This window comes from Fukomys damarensis, unplaced genomic scaffold, assembly GCF_012274545.1.
Source record: "Fukomys damarensis isolate Sample0158 unplaced genomic scaffold, DMR_v1.0_HiC HiC_scaffold_8, whole genome shotgun sequence".
Classification (NCBI taxonomy): Eukaryota; Metazoa; Chordata; class Mammalia; order Rodentia; family Bathyergidae; genus Fukomys; species Fukomys damarensis.
The window spans coordinates 21,763,808-21,788,158 of NW_022900920.1; the positions used below are offsets into that span (position 1 = coordinate 21,763,808).

General features: G+C 33.2%; 1 protein-coding gene across 1 annotated transcript in view; it reads right to left on the reverse strand.

The window, feature by feature from the left end:
* Window positions 1-24,351, reverse strand: part of Atrnl1 (attractin like 1) — a 656,020-nt gene that overhangs the window by 502,876 nt on the left and 128,793 nt on the right. The window contains exons 11-16 of the mRNA XM_033761235.1: window positions 19,585-19,669; window positions 18,073-18,281; window positions 17,020-17,138; window positions 8,763-8,895; window positions 6,649-6,830; window positions 964-1,177 (exon numbers count right to left, since the gene is read on the reverse strand). Coding sequence (XP_033617126.1) covers window positions 964-1,177; window positions 6,649-6,830; window positions 8,763-8,895; window positions 17,020-17,138; window positions 18,073-18,281; window positions 19,585-19,669 — 942 coding nt within the window. The remainder of the gene's footprint in view (window positions 1-963; window positions 1,178-6,648; window positions 6,831-8,762; window positions 8,896-17,019; window positions 17,139-18,072; window positions 18,282-19,584; window positions 19,670-24,351) is intronic.

The window sequence follows — 24,351 nt, forward strand, 5'->3', positions numbered from 1 at the left end:
AATCATATCACAGTGATATACATGTACCCATGTTTATAGTGGCACAGTTTGTAATAGCTAAAACTTGGAAACAACCCAAATGCCCATCAACTGGAGACTGGATAAAAAAGATGTGGTTTTTCTATAAAATGGAGTACTACTCATCCACAAAGAATGAGAAACTAGAGACATTTATAGCTAAATGGATGCACATTGAGGCTATGCTCTTAAGTGAAATAAATAGGACACACTTGAGTAAATAGCAAATAGTTCTTCTGGTGTGAAAAACTAAAAGTGTAAATAAGGTTCAAATGGTATAACTGACAGTATGAAATAGGAAGAAAATGGCTAAAGGGGAAGTGGGAAGGGGATGGGAAAGGAAACAAGGGAAAAGAAAAAATGTGAAAAAAGGAAAAACTCGAAACAAAGTCTTTGTATATAGGGAAGGGTGAAGGGGGTGAAGGGAGAACAGGGGTATGGGGAAAAAATAAGAACCAAGAGATATCATATAAAGCAACAAGATTGTAATGATAAATGTAACTGTATTCTTTGCTTTGAATGGACCCATAAACTTAACAGGAAAAAAAAATACATCTTTTTTGACTTGACAAATTTAATAATAGATCTGTAAGATTACATCATGTCTCAGGCATTAATAGTAAAGACAATTCTTCTCAAGCAGTATCATGATGAAAATACAGGACATTAACAAATTAAAAACATTATTGCTACAGTGAACAACCATATGTTCATAAACAGTATTTTAATTAAAAATATGTCGTATAAAACTATAAATTTTCATTTTTACAAGTTAGGCTTAGAATCAAATAATAAGTGGGAAATGTAGATAAAAAATAATTATTAGGGGGTCAGTATCACAAAAAAGTGTTGTGAGTTACCTCAGACTACACCTTGGAAGGAGTTGGTAGCATGAGGGCTTAAAAACACATTTTTAAAGAAATGCTAATTTACTTTACTACTTACCAACAGGTTTTTCGCAGACAAGGCCATCTGCCATAGATGTACAAGGATTTGCTTTTAAGCCTGCTACTGCAGCCCTTTCTAGGTATGCACAGAACCCAGAATCATTTGGTTCACCAGGAAGCCACTGTAATGTTGTATTTGTGAAAGGAGACATGTCTTCCCATCCCCAGTAGGATATATTGATCTTGCGTAAGCCTACCCAAGGTGATACTTTCTATAAACAATAGAAAAAAGGAGGGGAGGAGAGAGGGAGGAAAACAAATTAACAACAGATAGAAGCCATATATTCGCCCCCATCCAATTTTGCACCCATGGATTCAGCTGCCTGGCCATGGCATCCTGCCAACTTTGAGACTGTTCTACATTTTATTTCCCCTCAAGACAAGGCAGTAGAGGCATCAACCAACTGACTAAATTGATTGTGGATGACATTAACACCCAGAAAGAAAAGACTTAGAAAGAGACTTCCAGAGAGTCAGCAGCACTGTGGAGAAATAACAGACTGCACCAGTGGTGTTAGCCACAAGAAAGTCCCACGGCTTATAGTAAAATACAAAAAAAAAGAAAAAAAAAAGGTGGATTTTATTCTGAAGGTGACTTCTTCAAGGAAGTCTAGAGTTTAAAAAAATCCACTGCAATGCTTGCCATATTGGAGAGGGTTTAACCAGGAGCCATTTGGGAATGAGCACCAAACAACTATACAACAACTTCATTTCAGGGTCTTTAGTATATCTCTTAACACAGTGACTAAGTGAGAAACAGCCACAAAAGATAGCTGGGGAAAGGGTACAGGCTAGACATAGAACCCCTGAGAAGTTCAGGCTCAAGCTGTAAAGGACGCCAGGCCCACCCTCCGTGGTGAGAAGCAACACCTGGAAAATGTGGCTTTCAGAAGAAGCTAGATCTAAAAGTCCTGGCATTTAATACGGTGGCCTACTATAACTCCTGCCCAACGTCTACATCCAGCAGAGACTAGTGATCTGATTGCTCTGTCCATCTACCAACATGAGCAATTCCTTGCTTATATGTATGAGTGCCACTCTGGAGTGTGCAGATAGAGAGGCCTCAGAAATAGAGGGTTCCTCACAAACCACACAGGCCATAAAGCTACGCAGAAAAAAATATGACCTGCTGGATTCAAAGACTAAAGATCCCGGAAAGTAACTCTTCACTCATTGGTGGAGACAGAAAGTAGTATGACCATTATGGAAATCAATATGGAGATTTAAAAAATGCATCTAGGAATTAAATTCAACCCAACTATTTCCCTTCCAGGTATCTTCCTGAAAGAGTTTAAAATATCATATCACAGTGATATGTGTATTCATAATTTATAGTATCACAAATCATAATAGCTAAATCTTTGAAGCACAATTTATGTTTATATGAGCAAAATAGCTCAATATTGGAAGCAGCCAATATAACCATCAACATATGAATGGGTAAATATAATGTGGTATTTATACACAATGGAGTCCCATTTTCCTGTAAAGAAGGATAACTCTAAGACATTTGTAGGAAAAAAGGATGCACCTTGAGATCAGGTAAATAAATTAGACATATGAGCTTAACTATCACATGGTTTCAGGCCGGGGATTTAGCACAGTGGTCTTTCTGTCTTGTCTCACGAGTGCACAAGGTCCCAAGTTCAATCCCCAGGACAAAAAAAAATATATTGTACAAGAGAAATCCAAAATATAAATAAAAAGCAAAGTAAAAAAGATAGATAATAGGAATAAAGGGATATAGACCTTTTGCCAAAGGGAAGGGGACCACAAAATGGACCAGCAGGAGGGGAAAAAGATCAAAAAAATAATTAAGATGTGGTATATACAGGTGTCAACTCCCCATGAGGAATATAATCATTATTACTGCAAATATGTGCTAGTAAAAGTAAAAAATTTTAAAGCACAATAAAAAGGCATTAAAAAGTTGATGCAAAATTAATGCATCATACTCATGAGCAAACAACTCATTATCATTACAAATTACATTTCAAATACATGGAACAACTTTTTTAGCACAAAGAGTAATTTAATAATTCTAGCCTATTTTGAAGAAAGACATAGAATATTTTTTAAAGCACATGTTTTGTGTTTAGCTACATGTATAAGGCCATTTATTCTGTGTAACTCTATTTTCTCTCCTATAGAATTGAGATATAAATGCCTAATTTAAATATCTAATTTATTAAAACAAATATTGCTACTGCTGCTTCTGTTACTATAACTGTCAAGTTAAAGACATAAGAGTCTAAAGATAAATTGTCATTATCTGCATTGTGCAAAATTACAAAACAAAATCAACAAACAATACGTGGAACTTAAGTGAAAACAATAACAGACCTTCACAAAAAAATAGGTTAAACAACTAGTCTCCCCTAGATCAGCCCTCTGCTATTATATTAAGACTTTTATGCAATTTTAGATAAACTAATAACATATTTTTGTTAATAAAAGGATCGAGAAAACTGATAAAATCTTTATGTGCTGAAAATTTAACAGGTTGACAAAAGCTACATAGCTATACTTAATGCACTAAAATTTAAAAATTAGCTTGAAATCAAAATCTATTCTATATGTATATATGTTATTTTAATCATCACTCAATTTTAAAATATGCTATTCTTAATCTTTAATAACAAAGAAATAAGATATTTATATTCAATATTTATTCTAATGTTCAACAAATGGTCCTAGAGACCTTAGCCATCCACCTAGAAATTTGCAATATGTATAATATAAACACAATGAATTTCACACAGTAAATATTCAGATTTTTCATAGATAAAATATGAATTCATTATGACAACAGGTTTCATATTGCCAATAAAGTACTGTATATATAATAATACATTTTGCTAAGCTAAATTCATTAGAATAAAAATTGTTATTTTACCACTCTAGCACAATGCTTAAAACAGTGATGATAATAAATAATATTTTTAATTGTAAGAATACATGCTCTGCATCTCATATATAATCCCCATATACATTTATACATTGTTCTTAAAGATATTTTGACAACAAAAAGTTGTAACATTTTTAAAGTTCTTGATTAAAGATATTTTGGTTTAACAATTGTGTTGCACATTATAGTGATTCTATCTCCTAACCATAGCAAAGACAAGTCATTTAAAATGAAATATTACTTCCTAACTCATCATGATAAGAATCTGAAAGAAAGAAAAGAGGAAAAAAATAAAGCAGCTGATAAAACATTTAGAGTAAGTATCACTCAGTAAATGAACCAGACAGGCAGTGGAAAATGAAAGATAAATTCCTATATTATGAAAATTTATGGCAGCATACCATAAATCATTGTAACATTTCATTAGTCATTTCCAATAAGTAAATGATCATTTGGTCCAAGATTATCACTTAAAAGTACATGAATTTATCGATCAGTATTTGCCAAAGAGGAGCTATCGTAACTTTATACAACTGCAATGACTCAGGACATAATTCATTTTATATAAAGATATGCCTAATGGAATGTCACTTTGCAGAAGTTTGCACTTTGAAATCCTGCTAAAAGCTCGTCATTCTGATGAAACAAAACATCCTTCATTTTATACAGCATGCTAGATAGGAAACTATGAAGTCTAAGTTCATCATACATCCAAAATAAATTTTAGTCTAATCTTTATCATTTATAATAGGCAAAAAAAAACTTAGCAACTAACGCAAAAATGTCTAAAATAACACACTTCAAGGTTTAACTGTGACAACTAAAAATAATATATTTTAAACAAAAAACAGTTTTACTAGTACTAAGACTTAGAAAATGTGGATATGCAAACAAACTCTTTACAAGTGATAGATTTTTAATACAACTGATTTTCACATGTTAATAAGTATTCATTCCTAATTTTGTAATGAAATAACACTCCTAATATAATGAGAATATAAACACATCTTAATTTATATTGTTTGTTTCATATGCTAAAAAATAAAACTTTAGGGCCCGGGGATTTAGCTCAGTGGTTCCGCTGCCTGCCTAGCAAACTCAAGGTCCCCAGTTCGATCCCTGGTACCAAATAAATAAACCAAAACTTTATAAAAATACTCTTGTCTCATCTTCCTAAAATATAAAACTCAATAGGCTTTCCCTACATGCTATCTTCTAGCCATAAAATGCTATCTCTCAAACAAGACCCAAAAAAAGATAGAATTTTTTCTGGCCTCCTTAGAAATACCTTTAAGCACTTGGTCAGCCCTAAATCCTGCAAAATTTGGCTATTTTTAAGGAAGGTTTCCTGAAGTACATATTGTTGATTAAATGTTCACCTTCTACCTATCTTCACATATCATCCTTTTATATATATACCTTATTGCAAATATCACAGTTTAGCATTATTGTATTTGTATCTCTTTCCAATAAACTATATGAGAACAATGGATGTCTTCTGATTTCTGTATTCTCAGCAAGAAGTAAATTGCCAAGTCTACTAAAGGTATTCAGTAAATATGTCCTAAATACTGGTCTATTCTTAGAGAGAAAAATATTGAGAGCTCATACATACAAAAAGGTTTTATGGATCAATTGTTCATAAAACTTAATTATTTTTTCTTTATCCTATTAGTCCCAGCCATAGACCTGTTATAAATCCAACAAGTATCATATTGTGAGATCCAGTTCAAAATAACTGAACATTTTTAAAGAGCCAAACAATATAATTATTAATATTAGTAATGGGGGACACATCTCTGGCTCTACAGAAAGAAACTGGCATTAGAAATTAGATTATCCATTACTGGTATTTATGAGAGCTTTGCATGCTAGTATCACCATAAAAATTAGAGTCTGCAGAAAATTGAATGCCCACATAAAATTTAATTATTCCTCATAGAAAAATTAGAACACTAGAGGGGGAAATAGTTTTCTACAATCAGTGAAAATATTAGCTATCCATCAAAACTTTCATCTAGTTACCTTGTAATTCATAAAATAATGACTCCCAGAAATAACAGCAGTGCTATTATAAGAAATAATCTATAAGTAGAAATAGTAGTGATAATCACAGTAAATACAAAAAATAAAAGGTGTGTATACTATTTACATGTAATATCTCATTTACTGCTTACAATCAAGTTTTCAAATTAAAAGTAATACAGGACAAGAAGGTTAAACTACTACTAACTTGTAGAAATAAGTGGCATGCCCTGATTATATGTTTTCCATCACTGTGATACACTATCTACATTACTCCTTAAAAATCAGCCATACCAAAAAGCATTACTTAAGTATTTCTGCAGTAACTGCTAAAAATTCTCAAAAACTTCAAGTCAAAATCTCTACCATTTTATACAGTGTAGACTTATCACAATGAAATTAGGTACACATGCTTTTCAGAGTATTTATTCCTCTAAAATGACTTCATAATGGCTTACTATGCAAAACATGAGATAAACAACATATCACTAAATATATCTACAAAATGAGTCCTCTGTCAGTTTACTTTTTTATACTGGGAATGAAACTCAGGACCTTAAGCTTGCAAAGCAGGCATGGTGCAGCAGAGCTAAATCCCCTGGTCTGCCAGTTTACTCTTCAAATCAGTTCCACTTTTATTTCTAAGACTTAGTAAGAATATATTTTAAAAACAAAAAGGAATGATTCACTTGCAAAAATTATGGGATTATCAAACCATATTCCCATAATATAAACAAGTATAGATGTTACCTGCTGTGTATACTTCTGTATTTCATCCAGAACAAATTCTACTTCTTTTGAAGTTGTTAATGAAGCAAGATTTCCACTAAGATTATAGCAATAAAGTTTTGCATTGTCATAGCTTTCTCTACTAGAATTGATTCTAAGACAAGCATCCCCGATATGACTCCATCCTTCTCCACAAAGATGAGCTAAACAAAGAGAAAAAAGTGTCTTATTTTTAGATTATAAAAAATATGTATTTATCAATTATTTCAGAATGAAAATATAGCTTTTATATTAACTTAAACAATTTTTAAATAAAACATTTTAACTATCTAAATATCCCAAATAAAAGTTGCCTAATATTTTGGTAGATAATGAAAAACAGAAAATCCTAAATTTTTCCTGAATTACTAAATAAGATAAACTATGCCTCTACAAAATCTGCTAAAATGTATTGACTATTTGCTAGGTTTTCTGTATAAGTCTACTTTATTGGCATATTCCAAGCTTATGTCTCAGGGCCCAGTTTACAAAAGCCAAGATCACTTTAGACAAAAACAACCAGTACATAATAAAAGCAATTTCAAAGTTATTCTTACATGTGAGGCTAACTGGCCTCCAAATCTAATTTCTGTAACCCAGGTGTAATGTTGTGACTTAAGATGAGTTCTTTGACCCTTCTCCATTGTGCATACTGGTGCAACCTCTATGGAAATCAACATGGAGATGCAAAGAGCTGAGACTAGAGGCTCCATTTGACCCAGCCATTCCTCTGCTGGGTATCTTTACAAAAGAATTAAAAGAATCATATCACAGTGATATATGTGCACTTATGTTTATAGCGGCACAGTTTGTAAGAGCTAAAACTTGAAAACAGCCCATTTGGCCATCAGTTGGAGACTCGATAAAGAAGATGATCTGGTTTTCTATTAAATGGAATAGTACTCAGGCATAAAGAATGAGAAATTAGACTCATTCATAGGAAAATGGATACATATTGAGGATATACTGTTTTTTTGAGACAGGGTCTCACTATGTAGTTGAGACTGACCTGGAACTCACTATGTAGCCCAGGCTGGTCTCGAACTCAGCAATCCTCCAGCCTCAGCCTCCCGAGTGCTGGGATTACAGGTGTGAGCCACCACGCCTGGCTGAGGATATACTCTTAAGTGAAATAAATAAGTCACACATATATAAATACCGAATAGTTTTTCTGGTGTGAAAAACTATAATGGTACAGAAGATCCTAATGATATAACTGACAATATGAAATAGGAAGAAAAGGGCTAAAGGTGTAGGGGAATTGGGAAGGGTAGGGGAAAGGTAATAAGGGAAAAGAAAAAAAATGAGAAAATGAAAAAAATGGAAATAAAGTACTTGTAAATATGGAAGGCAGGGATAAGGGGAAAAAATAGAACCAAGACCTGTCATGTAAAGGTACAAGATCCCAATGATGAATGTAACTGTACTGTATACCTAAAACGTACCAATAAACTCAATGAGGAAAAAAAAGATAGAGCATCTCATTTACATATTCTTAGTAGTTTATCCACAGAATCCAAATCGAACAGTACACAGTATTGTTGTCTAAAATACAGGTTTAAATATAATGTTATGCCTTAGTGTGTACTATCTTACACGTTTCCTGAAAATATTGATCTACACACCTAAACTGTATGTTAGTCTATCACACTAAACCTATCAGTGCCCCTTGCTAGATATAAAAGTCCTTAAATGGATTAGTGCAACCCTTATGAAACTAGTCGAAAGCAGCAGCTCTCAAATGTTTGGTATTTAATTCTGAAAAATTATTGAGGGCTTCACAGATCATCCTTGATGTATGTTCTATGTACAGACTTAGATCATATTAAAATTAAAACTGGGGGCCGGGGATTTAGCTCAGCGGTTTGGTGGCCTGCCTTGCAAACGCATGGACCCGAGTACAATCCCCAGTACCAAAAAATAAAAAATAAAAATTAAATTAAATTAAATTAAATTAAATCTGAACTTTAAAAATATATTTATTTCCTTAAAAAAATTAAAACAATATACAATTACGAAACTTCTTTCAGAAACAATGGTATGATGGCATTCTCCTCAGCATATAAAACTTATTTATCAAGTTTCAAGATCTTTACCCGGTAAAGCTTGGCATTCTTGTTGTCGTTGATCCCACTGGCAATTCAAGTTTAATGAACAGCTCTTACAGCTGGTAAGTTTATTGCAAATCTGCTCATTTCTCACATGACATTTTGTGTAATTTCTGACAGACTAGAAAGTTAAACAATAAAGCATGTTATTGTACAATCCACGGTTTTTAAATTTAGTGTATTTTTTGCATTACCTGCATTTAAACAAATCTCTAACTCCAAATCCAATTCTACTGAATGAGAATTTATCATATTTATTTCATTTGTTTGTTACATTTATGTTAAAGCTGCGTTTGTACATAGTGCACTACAATGTTAATATGGAAATAAATAGCTGCTCACTCATGTATCTTGTAATAGGTAAGAGTCTCAGCCAATCACAGGAGCCAAACACAGGCTGCCAACTGATCAGTCTACATCCATATGAGTCAAATGCCTCATCACACCATCCCCAAAAAGGCCAATTCCCAACTATGACCAACTGTGCTACTTATGTATATCAGTTGTACATTTTTTTCCCCTGTCTATAAATACTGCTTGGCCACGTTGTTTAAAGGAACTTTAAACCTCTAATGATTTTGGGTATTGTCCAATGCATGAATTGTTTGCTTGGATAAATTCTGCTAAATTTCATTCGTCTAATTTTTTCTTTTAATTAAATTTTCTTAAAATCAGTGCTTATTGTAAAACTGCAAATTACAATATTTGAGGCAAAAATTATCTAATAAAAACTTTTTAGAACATCTGAAAACAAGCTAATTCAACAAAGTCAGTGCATGACATCATTTCCCTTAATGGAAGATGAGTTGATTCTAGTCTTCATTTAAAAAAAAAAAGTATTCAAGCCTTTGGAAATGAAGCAGAAATAGCTAAGACAAAATTGAAACAAATGCTTTATAAAAATACAATACAACCTGAAAAGATAAGCCATTTTTATAATAACTCAAACTAATTTTACTTCCACAATAATGGAAGTAAATTTACTTTATTTACTTATTTACTTCCTAAATAATGATTTTAATTAACTGATATTTCTCTTGTATCTATTGATCACATTTTCTTTTTAAGGCTAACAAAAATATCTGAAAAAGTTACCTTGTTAAAAATCTTACTATAAAGATACTATAAAGATACTTCTACTAATCCTGAAAAGGCAAAGGTCAAAACACATGAAACACACACACACACACACACACACACACACACACACACACACAAAATACAGAACTTTGATGGTAGTTACACATACTAAGTTCATATTATCATGAGAAGTGCCTTGTGAAAATCAGATAGTAAAATACTGGGCTCAACTACTCCTGTGAACTTATTTGTAAGAAAATAATATAAAAGTCTTAATGCTGCACCCTAATCCTCCGATCTTTTTTGTGTGGCTAGACTAGATATAAATTCTTCCTTACCTTAGAACTTCTTATATAAGAGAGACAGACATTTATTTTTCAGTCAAGAAGGCTAAAAATCTGAATTATAATACCTTTTCCACATATACAAATACTTATAAAAATATTATCCTTTTAATACTTGAAAAGTCACCCACCCAATATTTATTTATGAAGCATGAGCTTTCCTGTAGCCACTTCTATTCCAAAAGTATTAATTTTTAGAGCAAATTAAATATAAGATAGCAGATAAAAAGAAACCAAAGATAATTTTATCTTTAATCATAAAAATATACAAAATGATGCATTTTAATAAATTTCAAATTACTGTGTGACGCTTTTCCATGCACCATATTTTCACTGGGAACATATAAACTTTTGTATTGTTATTTTTTTCTCATTTATAACTTTCTTTTTCCACATAGCATACAAATCTTCACTATCTATATTATCATTAGCATACAGATTAAAACATTTGCTAGCTAACTGTAAAAAAATAAATTTACTTGGATTATTAAATAAATAAAATAACCCATAAAAATGACAAAGGAGGTACAAGATCCCAGGAATGAATGTAACTGTACTGTCTACCTAGAGTGCACCAATAAATTCAATTTAAAAGAAAAAAAAAAATGACAAAAGAATGACTAAGCATATACTGAAATAAAAGAAAGAATAAGTGTTTAATAACAGTCTTCAGAATAACAATGGTAACATTAGAATCATCATCCAAATAAATCTACTGCTTTTCATCAAGAACAATATGGTCATTTATCAATATTGAACAAGTACAACAGATTAAATTGTCACACACAAAGCCAAGTTAATCAGTGAGAGAAGAAAGCTGACCATTATCCTGAAACATAGCTAATTTTCGGACTGATAAACCAGATGTACATTAGTAAATAATTATGAAAGATAATCATTATTCTAATTGTCACTCATATTTACATGTAAATTTAAAATGCAAATCCATGAAAGGCAAACAAATTATTTGACCTATTACAACACAAATTATGCAACTTGTAGTTAATGTTGGTAAATAAAGAAATAAGATATCAAGGCATATAGTTTGGACTAAAATCCTGTAGACTTTTCTGTGTCTATTATCATTTGGTTTAATCAACAGACTTCCTAATAAAACTGTGTAAAAGATATATTTTACCAAATTCTAAATTATGAGTACCATCTGCTTGCTTAAACTATGTCTTCTAATTCATTCCTTGTTAACACATCATCAAGAATACAATATAAAGCAAAAGGACACATTTTGAAATGAATAATATCAACTATGTAAGACTTTTAGATATGTGTATTTTCACCTAGATATGTATATTTTATATGTATAAATGTCTACTATGGACTGAATGTTTATTTTACCAAAATGTACATGTTCAAACCTAACTTCCAATGTGATTATATTAGGAGGCAGGACTTTGCAGAAGTGATTTGGTCATAAGAGTACAAACCTCATACATAGGATTAGTGACCTATGAGGAGCAGAAGATATCCCTTCTGCCCATGGAAAAGCCACTAAGAAGTTACATTTTATGGACATAAATAAGATCCTCACCAAGCACTGAATGTTAGTGCCTAGATCGTGGATATCCCAGTCTCTAGAACTATAAGAAATAAATTTATATTCTTTATAAGCCACCTCATTTATGGTATTTTGTTCTAGCAGCCTGAATAGATGAAGACAGTGTTTAAACACAACTTAGAGCTCTTAAAAAAAGTTTGAAATAAAATTTTATAGAAATTTTAACTAATAATATTCTTCATTTAAATTATGTGAAGGTTAACTTTAAGTATCAATTTGACCAGCACAAGTAACCAGATATTTGGCTAAATATGATTCCTCATTTATGTCTGTGGCCATGTGTCCAGGTGAGATTAGTAAGTAAAGCAGAATGCCCTCACCAATGTGAGCCAATACTCTGAGGGTCAAAACAGAACAGAAATATAAAGAAAAAAGAATTTCTCCTGAGTGCTGAGCTGAAACAGTACTCTCTCCTACTCTTGGATAGAATTTATACCATTGATATTACTGCTTCACAGAACTTTATACTTGTACTGGGATTTACACCATCAGCTTTGTTGGATATTCAGTTTGCAGGTGGTAGGCATGAGACAGGAGATTAGGATGTGGCAGAGATGGCTGGGAAGTAGGTGTGACCTATTAATTACAAAATCCCAGGACACACACACACACAGAATAGTTCCAAAAACCTACAAGTAGACTTTTCATGAGAACTGTAGTGTTTTCAAAAGGACAGACTAGACCTGCTGTCAGCCTGAGGAGTGGGTGATACAAAAAGGATGGTCCACATTGAATTTTTACCACTGTGTTCCCTCTTGCATGTTGGCCCAGCTTCACAGTACAGGGTGTACTACTTCTTTTACCTGGCCCAAACTTGCTCTGCAGAGCCTGTTTCTCTTCCTACCTTTAATAAAAGTTTGCTACTACTTGTGCTTGTCTTGATCAGCTTTTCTCAGGACAGAAAGAACTAGAAACCACTGCCAGAAGAAGACTCCAGCACCCTAAAACGTACTAACATATCTAGCCAGCCAGACAGGAGAGCAGCTGTTTATAAAAAAATAAACACTTTTTATTTCTCTGTCTAAAATATAAAAATATATAGTCATAAAGTTTTTTTTTCTTTCCTTGTCTCTCTCCCCTAGGCTGAGGAACTCATGAAATTTTTCTCATCATGCCAGGAAATGCTTCCTGCTTTTCCTGCCATGTGTTAGTGTGTAGGAGAATGTATGGCCTCCGTATTTTTCTTCCTAAAAGGTATGCTTCAAGTTTATCATCCCTTTTCTTTCACTTTCCCATTTGTGGTCTCTGCATGAGTCTGAGCTGAATAACTAGGAAGCATGTTATTTTGCCTGTTAGTGTATGCCCTGTTTACTTTCTCAAAGTGCTATCTTAGTCAGGGATGCCATATTATTTCATCACCTGACTGGTTACCATCTTGTCATATGACTGGCCATTGATTGGGTCAACCACCACCATGTGTGTACCAATTTTATTTTCAACTGGCTTCATAGTCACTGGAAATTCTTAACCTTGTAGATAGAGGAGATAAGCCTCTGATTACAAGAAACTTATGAGCTTCCTCCCTCTTTTCTTTTGAATTGGCCTAGATCCCTTCCTTGTTTCTTCTCGTAAAATTCAGGTAATTCAGACATATGCCTGACAGCCTGAGCAGAACAAAAGAACAGCCAGTAAGTTTAACTCAAGTGATTGTAAGTATACAAAAGTAGAGAAGTCCTTGTTCTTAAAACTTTTTAAAGTTTTTTTTTTTTTAAACAGGTACCAAATATTTTACTATTGGGATACATGTAAGGGGCATTTTTCCCAAGTAGCTCCACCCTTCTTAAACAGGGCCATCAAGAAAGTGGCTCAAAGTGGCTAAAGGAGTCCCAGTGAGGAGAGACTCCACCTGGATCTCATGCAAACTTTGAAGGGCTAGTAGGGCCATCAAGTGGCTCCACATCTTTCTCCTAAGGAGTTAGTGGGCCTCAATGTGGAAGCAAAAAGCCTGCAATAAGGCTTACATCTATGATTCTATGAAAGACATTGGCATCATTCCAGCTTCAGACAGAGATGTCTGTCTAGTAAATACATAAGTATCACAAGGGATGCTATATGGGCTCAAATTGGACCTCCTTGTGCATGGGATGCCATTTTAAGGACACAAGACCGAGTTGCCTCTCTATATATACCTCCAATATGAGCTATGAGAAACCTCATGACTCATGCCCTACAGATTTCACCAAGCTCACCACTAGACCATATCCTTGATCGGTAGGAAGGGTTTGACCCTAGCAATTTTAGGAAGAAAGCTCTTATCTATTATTGCAATATAGTTTGGGTTCAATATGAACTAGGAAATAGCAATTGATGGGTATGGGATGGCAGTTTAAACTATTTTGCAGTTAAATAGTTTCTAGTTAAAACACAGCTGGTGGAGTAAAATCTTTTCTGTTCAGGTTTTTGTGATCTTTTAACTAAGGAAAAGCCCACTAATACTATGGTATTATTTAGAGTACTCCCCCAAGGGAAGAGAGATATCTGTGATGATTCTGTCCTCAGATCCCCTCTTGTCTCTCAAGGGGATGTGGGTCTCTCCAATCTGTTTAATGAAGACAACCAATCTGAGGGGTCTCCTTTATCTCCTTATTATCCTCAGGCCAGTAAATCAGTCTCATACCCTTTCAAGTGACTCAGGAACTCTGCTAGAGCCTAGAATCCCAGAGGAAATCAACATTCCTCAGCCCCCTCAACATGCTTTGCAGTCCCACTGGTTGTACCCAAAGTGGTGTTCCCTGAATCACAACATGACCTGCCTCTGAGTGGGGTCCCAGAAGCAGAGAACTCAGAGTTCAGGTGCCCTTCTCAGTTGCAGATATCCAGCAATACAAAGAACAGCTAGGCTGTCAATAGGATCCTAGTAAGTTTTCAGATTGGTTTCAAACTTTGATCCTCATTTTTAACTTATCATGCTGAGATGTCCAATTCATCTTAGCTATTTGCTTATATCCTAGATGAAAGACAAAGAATTCTACAAGAGGCCAAGAAACATGCAAATAAAAAGTAAGCTTTAAGAATAGAAGAAAAAATACCCTGGACAGGTATCTGTCCAGGTATCTGAAGGTATCTCCCTTCAACAGAACCAAACTTGAACTACAAACAGACCACCTTCCAGGGAGGGAGAGACACAGATAACATGTCATTTCATTTGTCAATCAACCCCAGATATTCGACACAAATTACACAAACTTTATATAAGTTCACAGACACCTATGACCCAACTGCTAAACCTGGCCTTCTCTGTGCTCATCAGTCGGGATCCAGGGAAGGGATAAAAGACAGAGGTTAAAATTACAGCTGTCACAATTGGAAATGCTTTAAATTCACTCAAATCATCTAGGGTGAAACCCAAAGATAACCAAGGAAAGTGTTTCAAGTGTAAGGTGTCTGGACACTGGGCATGCAACTGCACCAAGCCTCTGCCTGGGCCCTGCTCTGAGTGTGAGATTGTCAATGTGTCTGGCTCATGCCACTGGATGTCTGACTGTCCTCACTCCAGGAGAGGGGCTAGGCCAGCCAAAAACCTTCATGTCCTGCTCTGAAGATTGGGAGGCCCAAGAGTACCTACAATGCCCCTGTCCAAGGATATAACCATTCCTTGTGAGGAACCCTCGGTAATGTTAGACGTCATGGGTGAGCAAAATATTTATTGATACTGGAGCACCTCATTCTGTTTTGACTTCCTTCTCTATAAAACTGTCCTCTAGATCTAAAATCATAATAGGGTCAAAGGGGCCCCTAGTTAGAAACTTGTTACTCCTGCTCTGATGTGTCACTTTGAAGGCCAAATGTTTCACCAGGAGTTTCTAAATGTCCCACAGCATCCTACTACCTTGCTAGGAAGAGACTGAATAGCAAATTTGAGCAGCAGAAATGACCAATTTGAGGAGACAGTGTCAGAACTACAAAATTAGGTTGATGCCGATCACGTACTCAGAAATACCTTAGAAACAAGAGACCATGAAAACTGAATACAACAGCTTCTAAATGATAAAAAAAGAACCTAAAAAGATGAGAGTTAAAGAAAGATGAGTAGACAAATAAAAAAGATATAAAAAGTTATTTACCAAAATCATAGCAGAAGACGTTCAAGTTTAGAAAAAGAATTTACCTGCCAGATGAAGGAGGTATATTGAACCTCAAATACCTTGATCAAAAAGAACTTCTTCACTACAAATCAATAATAGAAATCAGAATACACAGAATAATAGATTTTGTGAAACATTTTTCAAAATTGGAGAAATACTTTCTATGGTAACAAGCACCTTAAGAAATTCATGACCACCAAACAAGCACTATAAATGTACTCAAAGAAATCCTAGACAAAGACAGTGAGGACAGCACCCCAAAAAGCCCAAAGGAAAGAATATATCAAGCACATTGAGCAGTTAAGCAAAAGGGAATCAGTCAATACCTGTCAGTAATAACTCTTGATTTAAATGGTCTTAATTCACCAATCAAAAGAAACAGACTGGTAGATTGAATCAAAACACAAAACCCAAGCTGGGTATTTGGCACAGTGGTTCTACCACCTGCCTCGCAAGCATAAGAGCCCAAATTTGATCCCCTGTACAAAACACACAAAAAAGCACAAAACCCAACTGTATTTTGCATACGAGACACACCTTTTCCATAAAAAAATTGATTGAAAGTCAAAGAATGGAAAATGATATTCCATGCAACAGGAGCCCCAAAGCAAGGAGTGTCTACCCTATTTTCAAAGGGGACTTCAAGCCAAATTTAATCAGAAGAGATACTAACGATCACTACATAGTATAAGGCAAATGATTCAAAAGAAAGAATTAACTTGTAAATATTAATTCACTGAATGGTAGCACACTCAATTTCATAAAATAATACCATTGTACATAAAAGATCAACTAAACATCAATACAATTATAGTGAGGACTGCAATACTGCAATAACATCAACTAATAAAAAAAATCAACACAAATATCACAGTTGAAACATATCTTAGAATAAATGGACTTAAAAATATCTAGAGTATTCTACTCAGCAACATGTAAAATTTTCTCTGAAATGACCACATTAAGCCACAAAATATATTCAAATAAATATGAAGGAATATAAATAATTTCATGTGTATTATCAAATCACTGAATCATTTCCTAGATATTTTTTAAATGTCTTAATGTATAAAGTACGTGCTTTTTGTGGATAGTGCTATTTAATGGTAACATTGTGATGTAAATAGCAGTGTTTATACCACTATCTGCTCATAAATACTAACCATGCTGCAGTTGCTATTTGCAGAAATACACTTCTTGTCCTCACACCACTGGCACCCGTTTGTATTGGCTGTACAGCTAGCACAATCTGCGTACCTGTGACATCTGTCATCAGAAATAGCTATAATACAAATTGGGGAGATAAAACATATTAGAACATAAGAGAAACTGTCACCTTTTTAATATACACATTTACAATATCTAAAGATCACTAAGATATTTTAACCAAAAAAAATAGCCTTTAATATCAAAATAAGTTCTTCAACCTGAAAGCAACTATTTAGTTTGTGTTTATAGGTTTTTAAACTCCCATACTCATTTAAATTGTTCAGTCTACTGGGATCCTACAACCATTTTAAACTTACACATTTTGGAAGAGAAAAATATTTACAACTATTTTATTGAATAAAATGAATTATATACCCAAAACATCATTATAAATATTTAATCTTTTATTCTTCTTTGTAAAACTATTTAGAGAAATCTGAGTTAATATAGATAAGTGAAACTTGAAAGTATCTTTAGTTGTAGTATCAAAAGTGTATAAAAGACCTTACCCAGTTAAAGCAAACTGAACAATTTTATCCAAATCATAAATAAAAACAAATGGCATTGACTAATAATTTTTATGTCTGATTTATTCAACATTTTATGAGAAGTATAGTAAAACAATGATCATCAAATTCTAGAAAATTTCTTAACTTTATGGTATGGTTTGGCAATAATTCAGGATGAAGAATAAATACTTTCATATTATTTCTTTGAAGTACACAATATTTCTTAATGATGTATTTAAAAGTATTTTAGCTTATGTGACAAAACAATTCATGTATAGGAAGTTACATATATTTCAAAAATAAAACCATAAATAGCCAGCAAAGGTCATTAAATTACTAATCACTGTTAAATTCAAACATTAAATTTCAAATTAGAGGATTATGAATTTTTCATTTCTGTAAGCCATTAAGGTAATTTCAAAGAGCAAAATGTATTTCTACTTCTAATCAAATAGAGAAACTTTGATGACAGAAAGGAAGGGAAAAAAAGGGCCTTACCTGTTCTGGGAGGGCACTTTGCTCTAAGAATATTATTTGTATTTCCAGATTCCCAAGATTCACAATGACTTTTATTCCAAACACATTTTATCCCTGGACCAGCATTTTTACAAAATTCTTCATCTCTGAAAGCCTTGCAATTTGGAGGCTTGTATACTAGTATATCATTAAGGAGTACACTAGAAAATCCCCCAAATATATACATGGACCTATTAAAAACAAAACAAAAATCTTCAAGAAAGAACACTAAATATTTCTAACAAATTCACTTTTAAAAATAAAGCAAATTAAATATATGTTTTACATTATTTTTAAATACTTTATATCAGAGCTGTTCTTTAAAATCAGATTTCTAACATGAAAATCATAGATGAACTATTAAAATATTTCAAAAGCCTTTCTAAACGAAAGCTGAAATATTCCATAAAAATTAATGTACTAAGGAAAATACATAGGATTTAGAAGTTAGATATAAAAAGACTAAAAGTAGGTACTGGGGATTTAGCTCAGTGGTTCTGCTGCCTGCCTTACAAGAACAAGGTCCCAAGTTCAATCCCCAGTACCAAAAAATAAATAAATAAATAAATTTCAATACTAAAGTAATTAATACTAACCAGTGCCAAATTAAGTTTGACATGCCCATAAAAAGCATAATTTGTACTACTAAAAATATTAACATAATTATTGGAAGTAGAAAAAATATTTCAAGAGCTTTCATTAACAAACACACGAAATAAAAATCAACCAAACACAATTTTAAACAGAGAAGCCTACAGGTTTTATGTTTGACATTTCATTTCATTCATTATTATTTTGAAAGTCAATTGCTACCAATTATACAGTTCTATTATGGCTATCAAGTCACTGTATGGCAATAATTTTTATATCAACAGGACAAAGTAATAATAGAATAAAATTAAAAATATCATTCTGAATTCTACATTTCAAATTAAAGAATAAAGCTGCAAACTGTGTAGTGCCTCTTTAGTCCAAATTACCAAATTTTTGTTATTAAAATGAAAATTATATTAATGTAAAGGGCAAAGGTAATTTAATCATCATGCAGTCCATTTGCCAATGGACATAAAGATAGAAAGTATAAGGAGGTTAAGAGATTTGTCAAAAAATCATGCATTTTTTTCATGACCAAAGTAAAATAAAAATGCAATTCTTTTTTATCTTTTCAAGAGAAATAAGGGCTAGCCACTCTAGCACTTTCAGTAGACCTTTTCATAGGTAGAGTCATTATTTTTTCTGACCTCTGAAAAAAAGATATCACAATGATTTTAAAGAAAAAGTTTCCTAACTACTCCCCTATCTCCAAATATATTTAAAACAAAAAAGATACAATGATATAGCTAACAAACTAAAATGTATTCTATGACACAGTAGGGATAAAGTCCAATGTCATTAAGTAGCAATGATGATTGTCAAAAAGTATATCAAAATCAACAAACATAAGAAGGACTGATATTCTTGACCCTCTAAAAATTTTAAATGTGCTTCTTTTACCCATTAATGACTACTGCAGAATGTCCAAATCTGTTGACATCTCTATGAAGATTTGGTTTAGGTAATATTTTCCATTCATCACAAGCTAGAATAAAGAAAACAGAGAAACAAAAGAATGACATAAAAGAATATATTAAAACAAATAATAAAAATAATCATTGGCAAATTATACATACAATAATTAAAATCAAGACAAAACAAAAAAATGCTTTATTGATTTTCTATGACCTACAACTTATTTGTTTTTTGTTTGTTTCTTTGTTTGTTTTTTGAGACAGGGTCTCACTATGTAGTTGAGACTGACCTGTAACTCACTATGTAGCCCAGGCTGGTCTCGAACTCAGAGCGATCCTCCTGCCTCGGCCTCCTGTGTGCTGGAATTACAGGCATGGGCCACCATGCCTGGTTTATGACCTACAATTTAGAATCATTATGCAACTGGCATTATTCTTTCTTTCTTTCTTTCTTTCTTTCTTTCTTTTTTTTTTTTAAGATCTGGAATCAAACTCAGGACCTCGTGCTTGCAAGGCAGGCAACAGCATCACTGAGCTACATACACAGGCCTCATTATGCCTTAAATAAAAGTAACGACTAAAATTCTCACAAGTAATTTGAAGTATATGAAAATAAAAAATGAAAGGAGGCTGAGGATTTAGCTCAGTGGTTCCAGCGCCTGCCTCGCAAGCGCAAGGGCCTGAGTTCGATCCCCAGCACCAAAAAAAAAAAAAAAAGCAAAAAAGAAAGGAAGGAAATTAAGTGTATTTCATGTTGAAAGATCCTTCCATGGCATATCATTGTTAAACATGCTGAAGTTCATATAATAAAATTCAAGAATGCAAATATGAGGCACACTTATTATAAAGTTAAATATTACATCAAATATTGTACATGTATACAAAAGTAAATAATAGGGTCGGGGATTTAGCTCAGTGGTTCCACCGCCTGCCTGGCAAGTGCAAGGACCAGAGTTTGATCCCTAGTACCAAAAAAAAAAAAAAAAAAAAAAAAAGGAAATAATATATTTTCTATTCACTAAAAGAATGCCTGAAAATAGTCAGAATAAAATATTTAAATTACTTTAATATTTGAGGTTTTGAAAGAATAGTTTTTTATTTTATACAGAAGAGAACCACTTTGATAGCAGAAAACTAGAAAAAATAAAAATTTATCTGCTATATAAAAACTATGAGCCAGGTGTGGTGGCGCACGCCTGTAATCCCAGCACTTAGGAGGCTGAGGCAGGAGGATAGCTGTGAGTTCGAGACCAGCCTGGGCTACATAGTGAGTTCCAGGTCAGTCTCAACTACATAGTGAGATTCTGTCTCAAAAAACAAAAATAAATAAATAAATACTTTTAAAAACTATGGAAATGGGTGAAAAAAATACTTGTCATCTCAACAGAACATCAAAATTGACACATATACTAATAGATTTTAGAACTTCAAATAATTAGTATCCAACAATTATGAACATATTGTTTTAGATTTCATCTCCTTAGACATGTCATATTTAAAGGTAGGCTTTGCTATCTACTAAAAGCATATAGGTACAACAAGCTTTTCAAAACAATTTTATAGAAAGTATAGAACCCCTTATAGAACAAGAAAACAATCTAAAACAGAATTAGCTAAAAAAAAAAACAAAACAAAAACTTGTTTTCCTACCTACATGTTTATAACACAAGTAGTAAAATGATTTTAATTCAAGATTCATACTAAGGAAGATAAACAAAATTATACAAATCAAAATCATAGTTTATAAAATGAAAGTGTAAGACCGAGAACAATAAAACATATCCTGAATTCTATTTCCCACAGTGTATTACAAGGTACACAAATCCCTCCAAAAAGAATATTAGTTAATTTCAGTTTCTTCTCCCTCTCTCTCTCTCTCTCTCTCTCTCTCTCTCTCTAACACAAAGTGTACATATCACCTATTAACATTCTCAACAGTCAGTACTCTGAAGATCACATTTCAAGAAATACTATAACAAAGATCTATGCGTGAAAATAGTCGCCTATTGCATATGTTAGAGTGAATTTAAGAAATGTGCATTATATGTATGTAGTACTACAAAACTTTCAAAGTGCTTTCACGTACAGTACTCAACATGGACTTTATAAGAATCCAGTGAATATGGAGATACCTAAAAGAGCTTGGACTGGAGGTTCCATTTGACCCAGCCATCCCTGTGCTGGGTATCTTTCCAAGAGAACTAAAAGAATCATATCACAGAGAAGTATGTGCACCCATGTTTATAGCGGCACAGTTTGTAATAGCTAAATCTTGGAAACAGCCCAATTGCCCATCCGTTGGAAACTGGATAAATAAGATGTGGTTTTTCTATAAAATGGAATATTACTCAGTCATAAAGAATGAGAAAATAGATTCATTCATAGGAAAATGGATACATATTGAAGATATACTCCTAAGTGAAATAAATAAGGCACACATGTGTCAATACCGAATACTTTCCCTGGTGTAAATAATCTGCAATAATACATAAGATCCTAATAAGATTACTGACATTTAGAAATGGGAAGAAAAGAGCTAAAGGTGTAGGGAAGGTGGGATGGGTAGGGGAAGGGTAAAAAGGGAAAAGAAAAAAATGTGAGATAATGAAAAGATGAAAATAAAGTGTTTGTAGATCGGGAGGGGAGGAGGGGGTGAAGGGAGGGCAGGGGTAAGGGGAAAAAATGAGAATCAAGACTTGTCATGTAGAGGTACAAGATCCCAACAATGAATGTAACTGTACTGTATCCCTAAAATGTAACAATAAACTCCATTAAAGCTGAAAAAAAAAAAGAATCCAGTGAAGCTGATTCAGCAGCTATTATCCTGTGTTAGAAATGCAAATAAGACCTACCAGAAGTTAAGCAATTTGACTACCTTTGTTTTTCCATAACTTAAATTTATGTATTTGACATAATAAAAATCATTCCTTTGTTAAAAGGGGACATCCACAAAGGATACAGGTGTTGAAAAGGAAAGAGAGAAAAATGTTAAAGGCAGCTAAGGACTTAAGATAGATTTCAATAATTCCATCCAACCTCAACTCACATACATAAACACACACACACACACACACACACACACACACACACACTACATGGCAAATAATTTATAAATTGTATGTTTATTACATTATTTTCATAAAATTACAGAAAAGTGAATTAAATAAAACAGAAACTAGATGAAAGAACAGGACTACAGAAACCATCTTATTATAAATGTTTTCAAAGAGGAAGGATCTTCACGGTCAATTTAATACAACTGGAGTCCAGCAAAAACAGTGGCCCCAACTTGAATCTACCTAGAACTACAGCACAAATAATTCAACTGACAGTTAAAGAGAAAGAAACATGATTTTCAAAATGAACACTACAAATATGCTTTAAAAATTTAAGAAGTGAGTCAGGAAAGGGAACTGAGAGAATAAAAATAAGAATTAAAGTGGGCTACTTGAAAATTCCTTCTAATTCAAGAAGCCATTCTCTCTTGGAGAAACAAGAAATATTTACAGCACACAGACTAGTGCAAAGACTAGAGTTATCAATACCTGCTAGCCAGAATTATGAAGCCTAATATTTTACCATATTTTCAACAGACTTTTTAAAGACACAAAACTCTGCAGATATTATTGAAATTTGTGTGCATTTGCCCCAATTTGAGTTTCTTTTTTTTTTCCTTTGGAAGAAAACACTCTCCTATATTTGCTTTTAAATCTTTCTATTGACATGGTTTATAGTTCTTTTGTAAGTTACAAAACAATATAAGTGGTATATCACAAGCATCCTTTAATAATTTGCTTATTTTGATCAATTATCTGAGGGTTTTTTTTTACCATTTGAACCATATTTAAGTGCAAATTTACATTAACTTCCATGGGGTCAAATCCCAAAAAACTCATTATAAACTGAACTATAATTCAAAAATGCAATAAACACTACTATAAAGCAATACTGTGTACTGTAGAGTATGGGTGTCCAACATTTTGGCTTGCCTGGGCTGCAGTGAGTGATGAGAAACTGTCTTAGACCACATACAAAATATGTAAGGTAGTCAATGTACTGATGTATGTAAGTAACTAAATATCTTTTTTAATATTTTTATTATAACAAAAAAGAGGGCAACAATTTGACCCAGCCATCCCTCTGTTGGGTATCTTTCCAAAAGAATTTAAAAAATCATACCACAGTGATATATGCACACCCATGTTGATAGTGGCACAGTTTGTAATAGCTAAAACCATGGAAACAACCCATTTGCCCATCAGTTGGAAACTGGATAAAGATGTGGTTTTTCTATAAAATGGAATACTACTCAGCCATAAGGAATCAGAAAGTAGATTCATTCATAGGTAAATGGGAACATTTTGAAGATATACTCCTAAGTGAAATAAATAAGTCACACACATATGCAAATACCAAATAGTTTCTCTGGTGTGAAAAACTAAAATAGTACTCAAGATCCTAATGGGACAATTAGCAATGTGAAATAGGAAGAAAAGGACCAAAGGTGTAGGGACAGTGAGAAGGATAGGGAAAGGGGAATAAGGGAAAAGGGAAAAAATATGAGAAAATGTAAAATGGAATTAAAGTGTTTGAATGTGGGGAGGGGAAGTGGGGGTGAAGGGAGGGCAGGGACAAGGGGGAAAAATGAGAACCAAGACCTGGCATGTAAAGGTACAAGATCCCAGTAATGAATGTAACTCTACTTACTCTACATCTAGAATGTACCAATAAACTCAATTTAAAATTTTAAAAA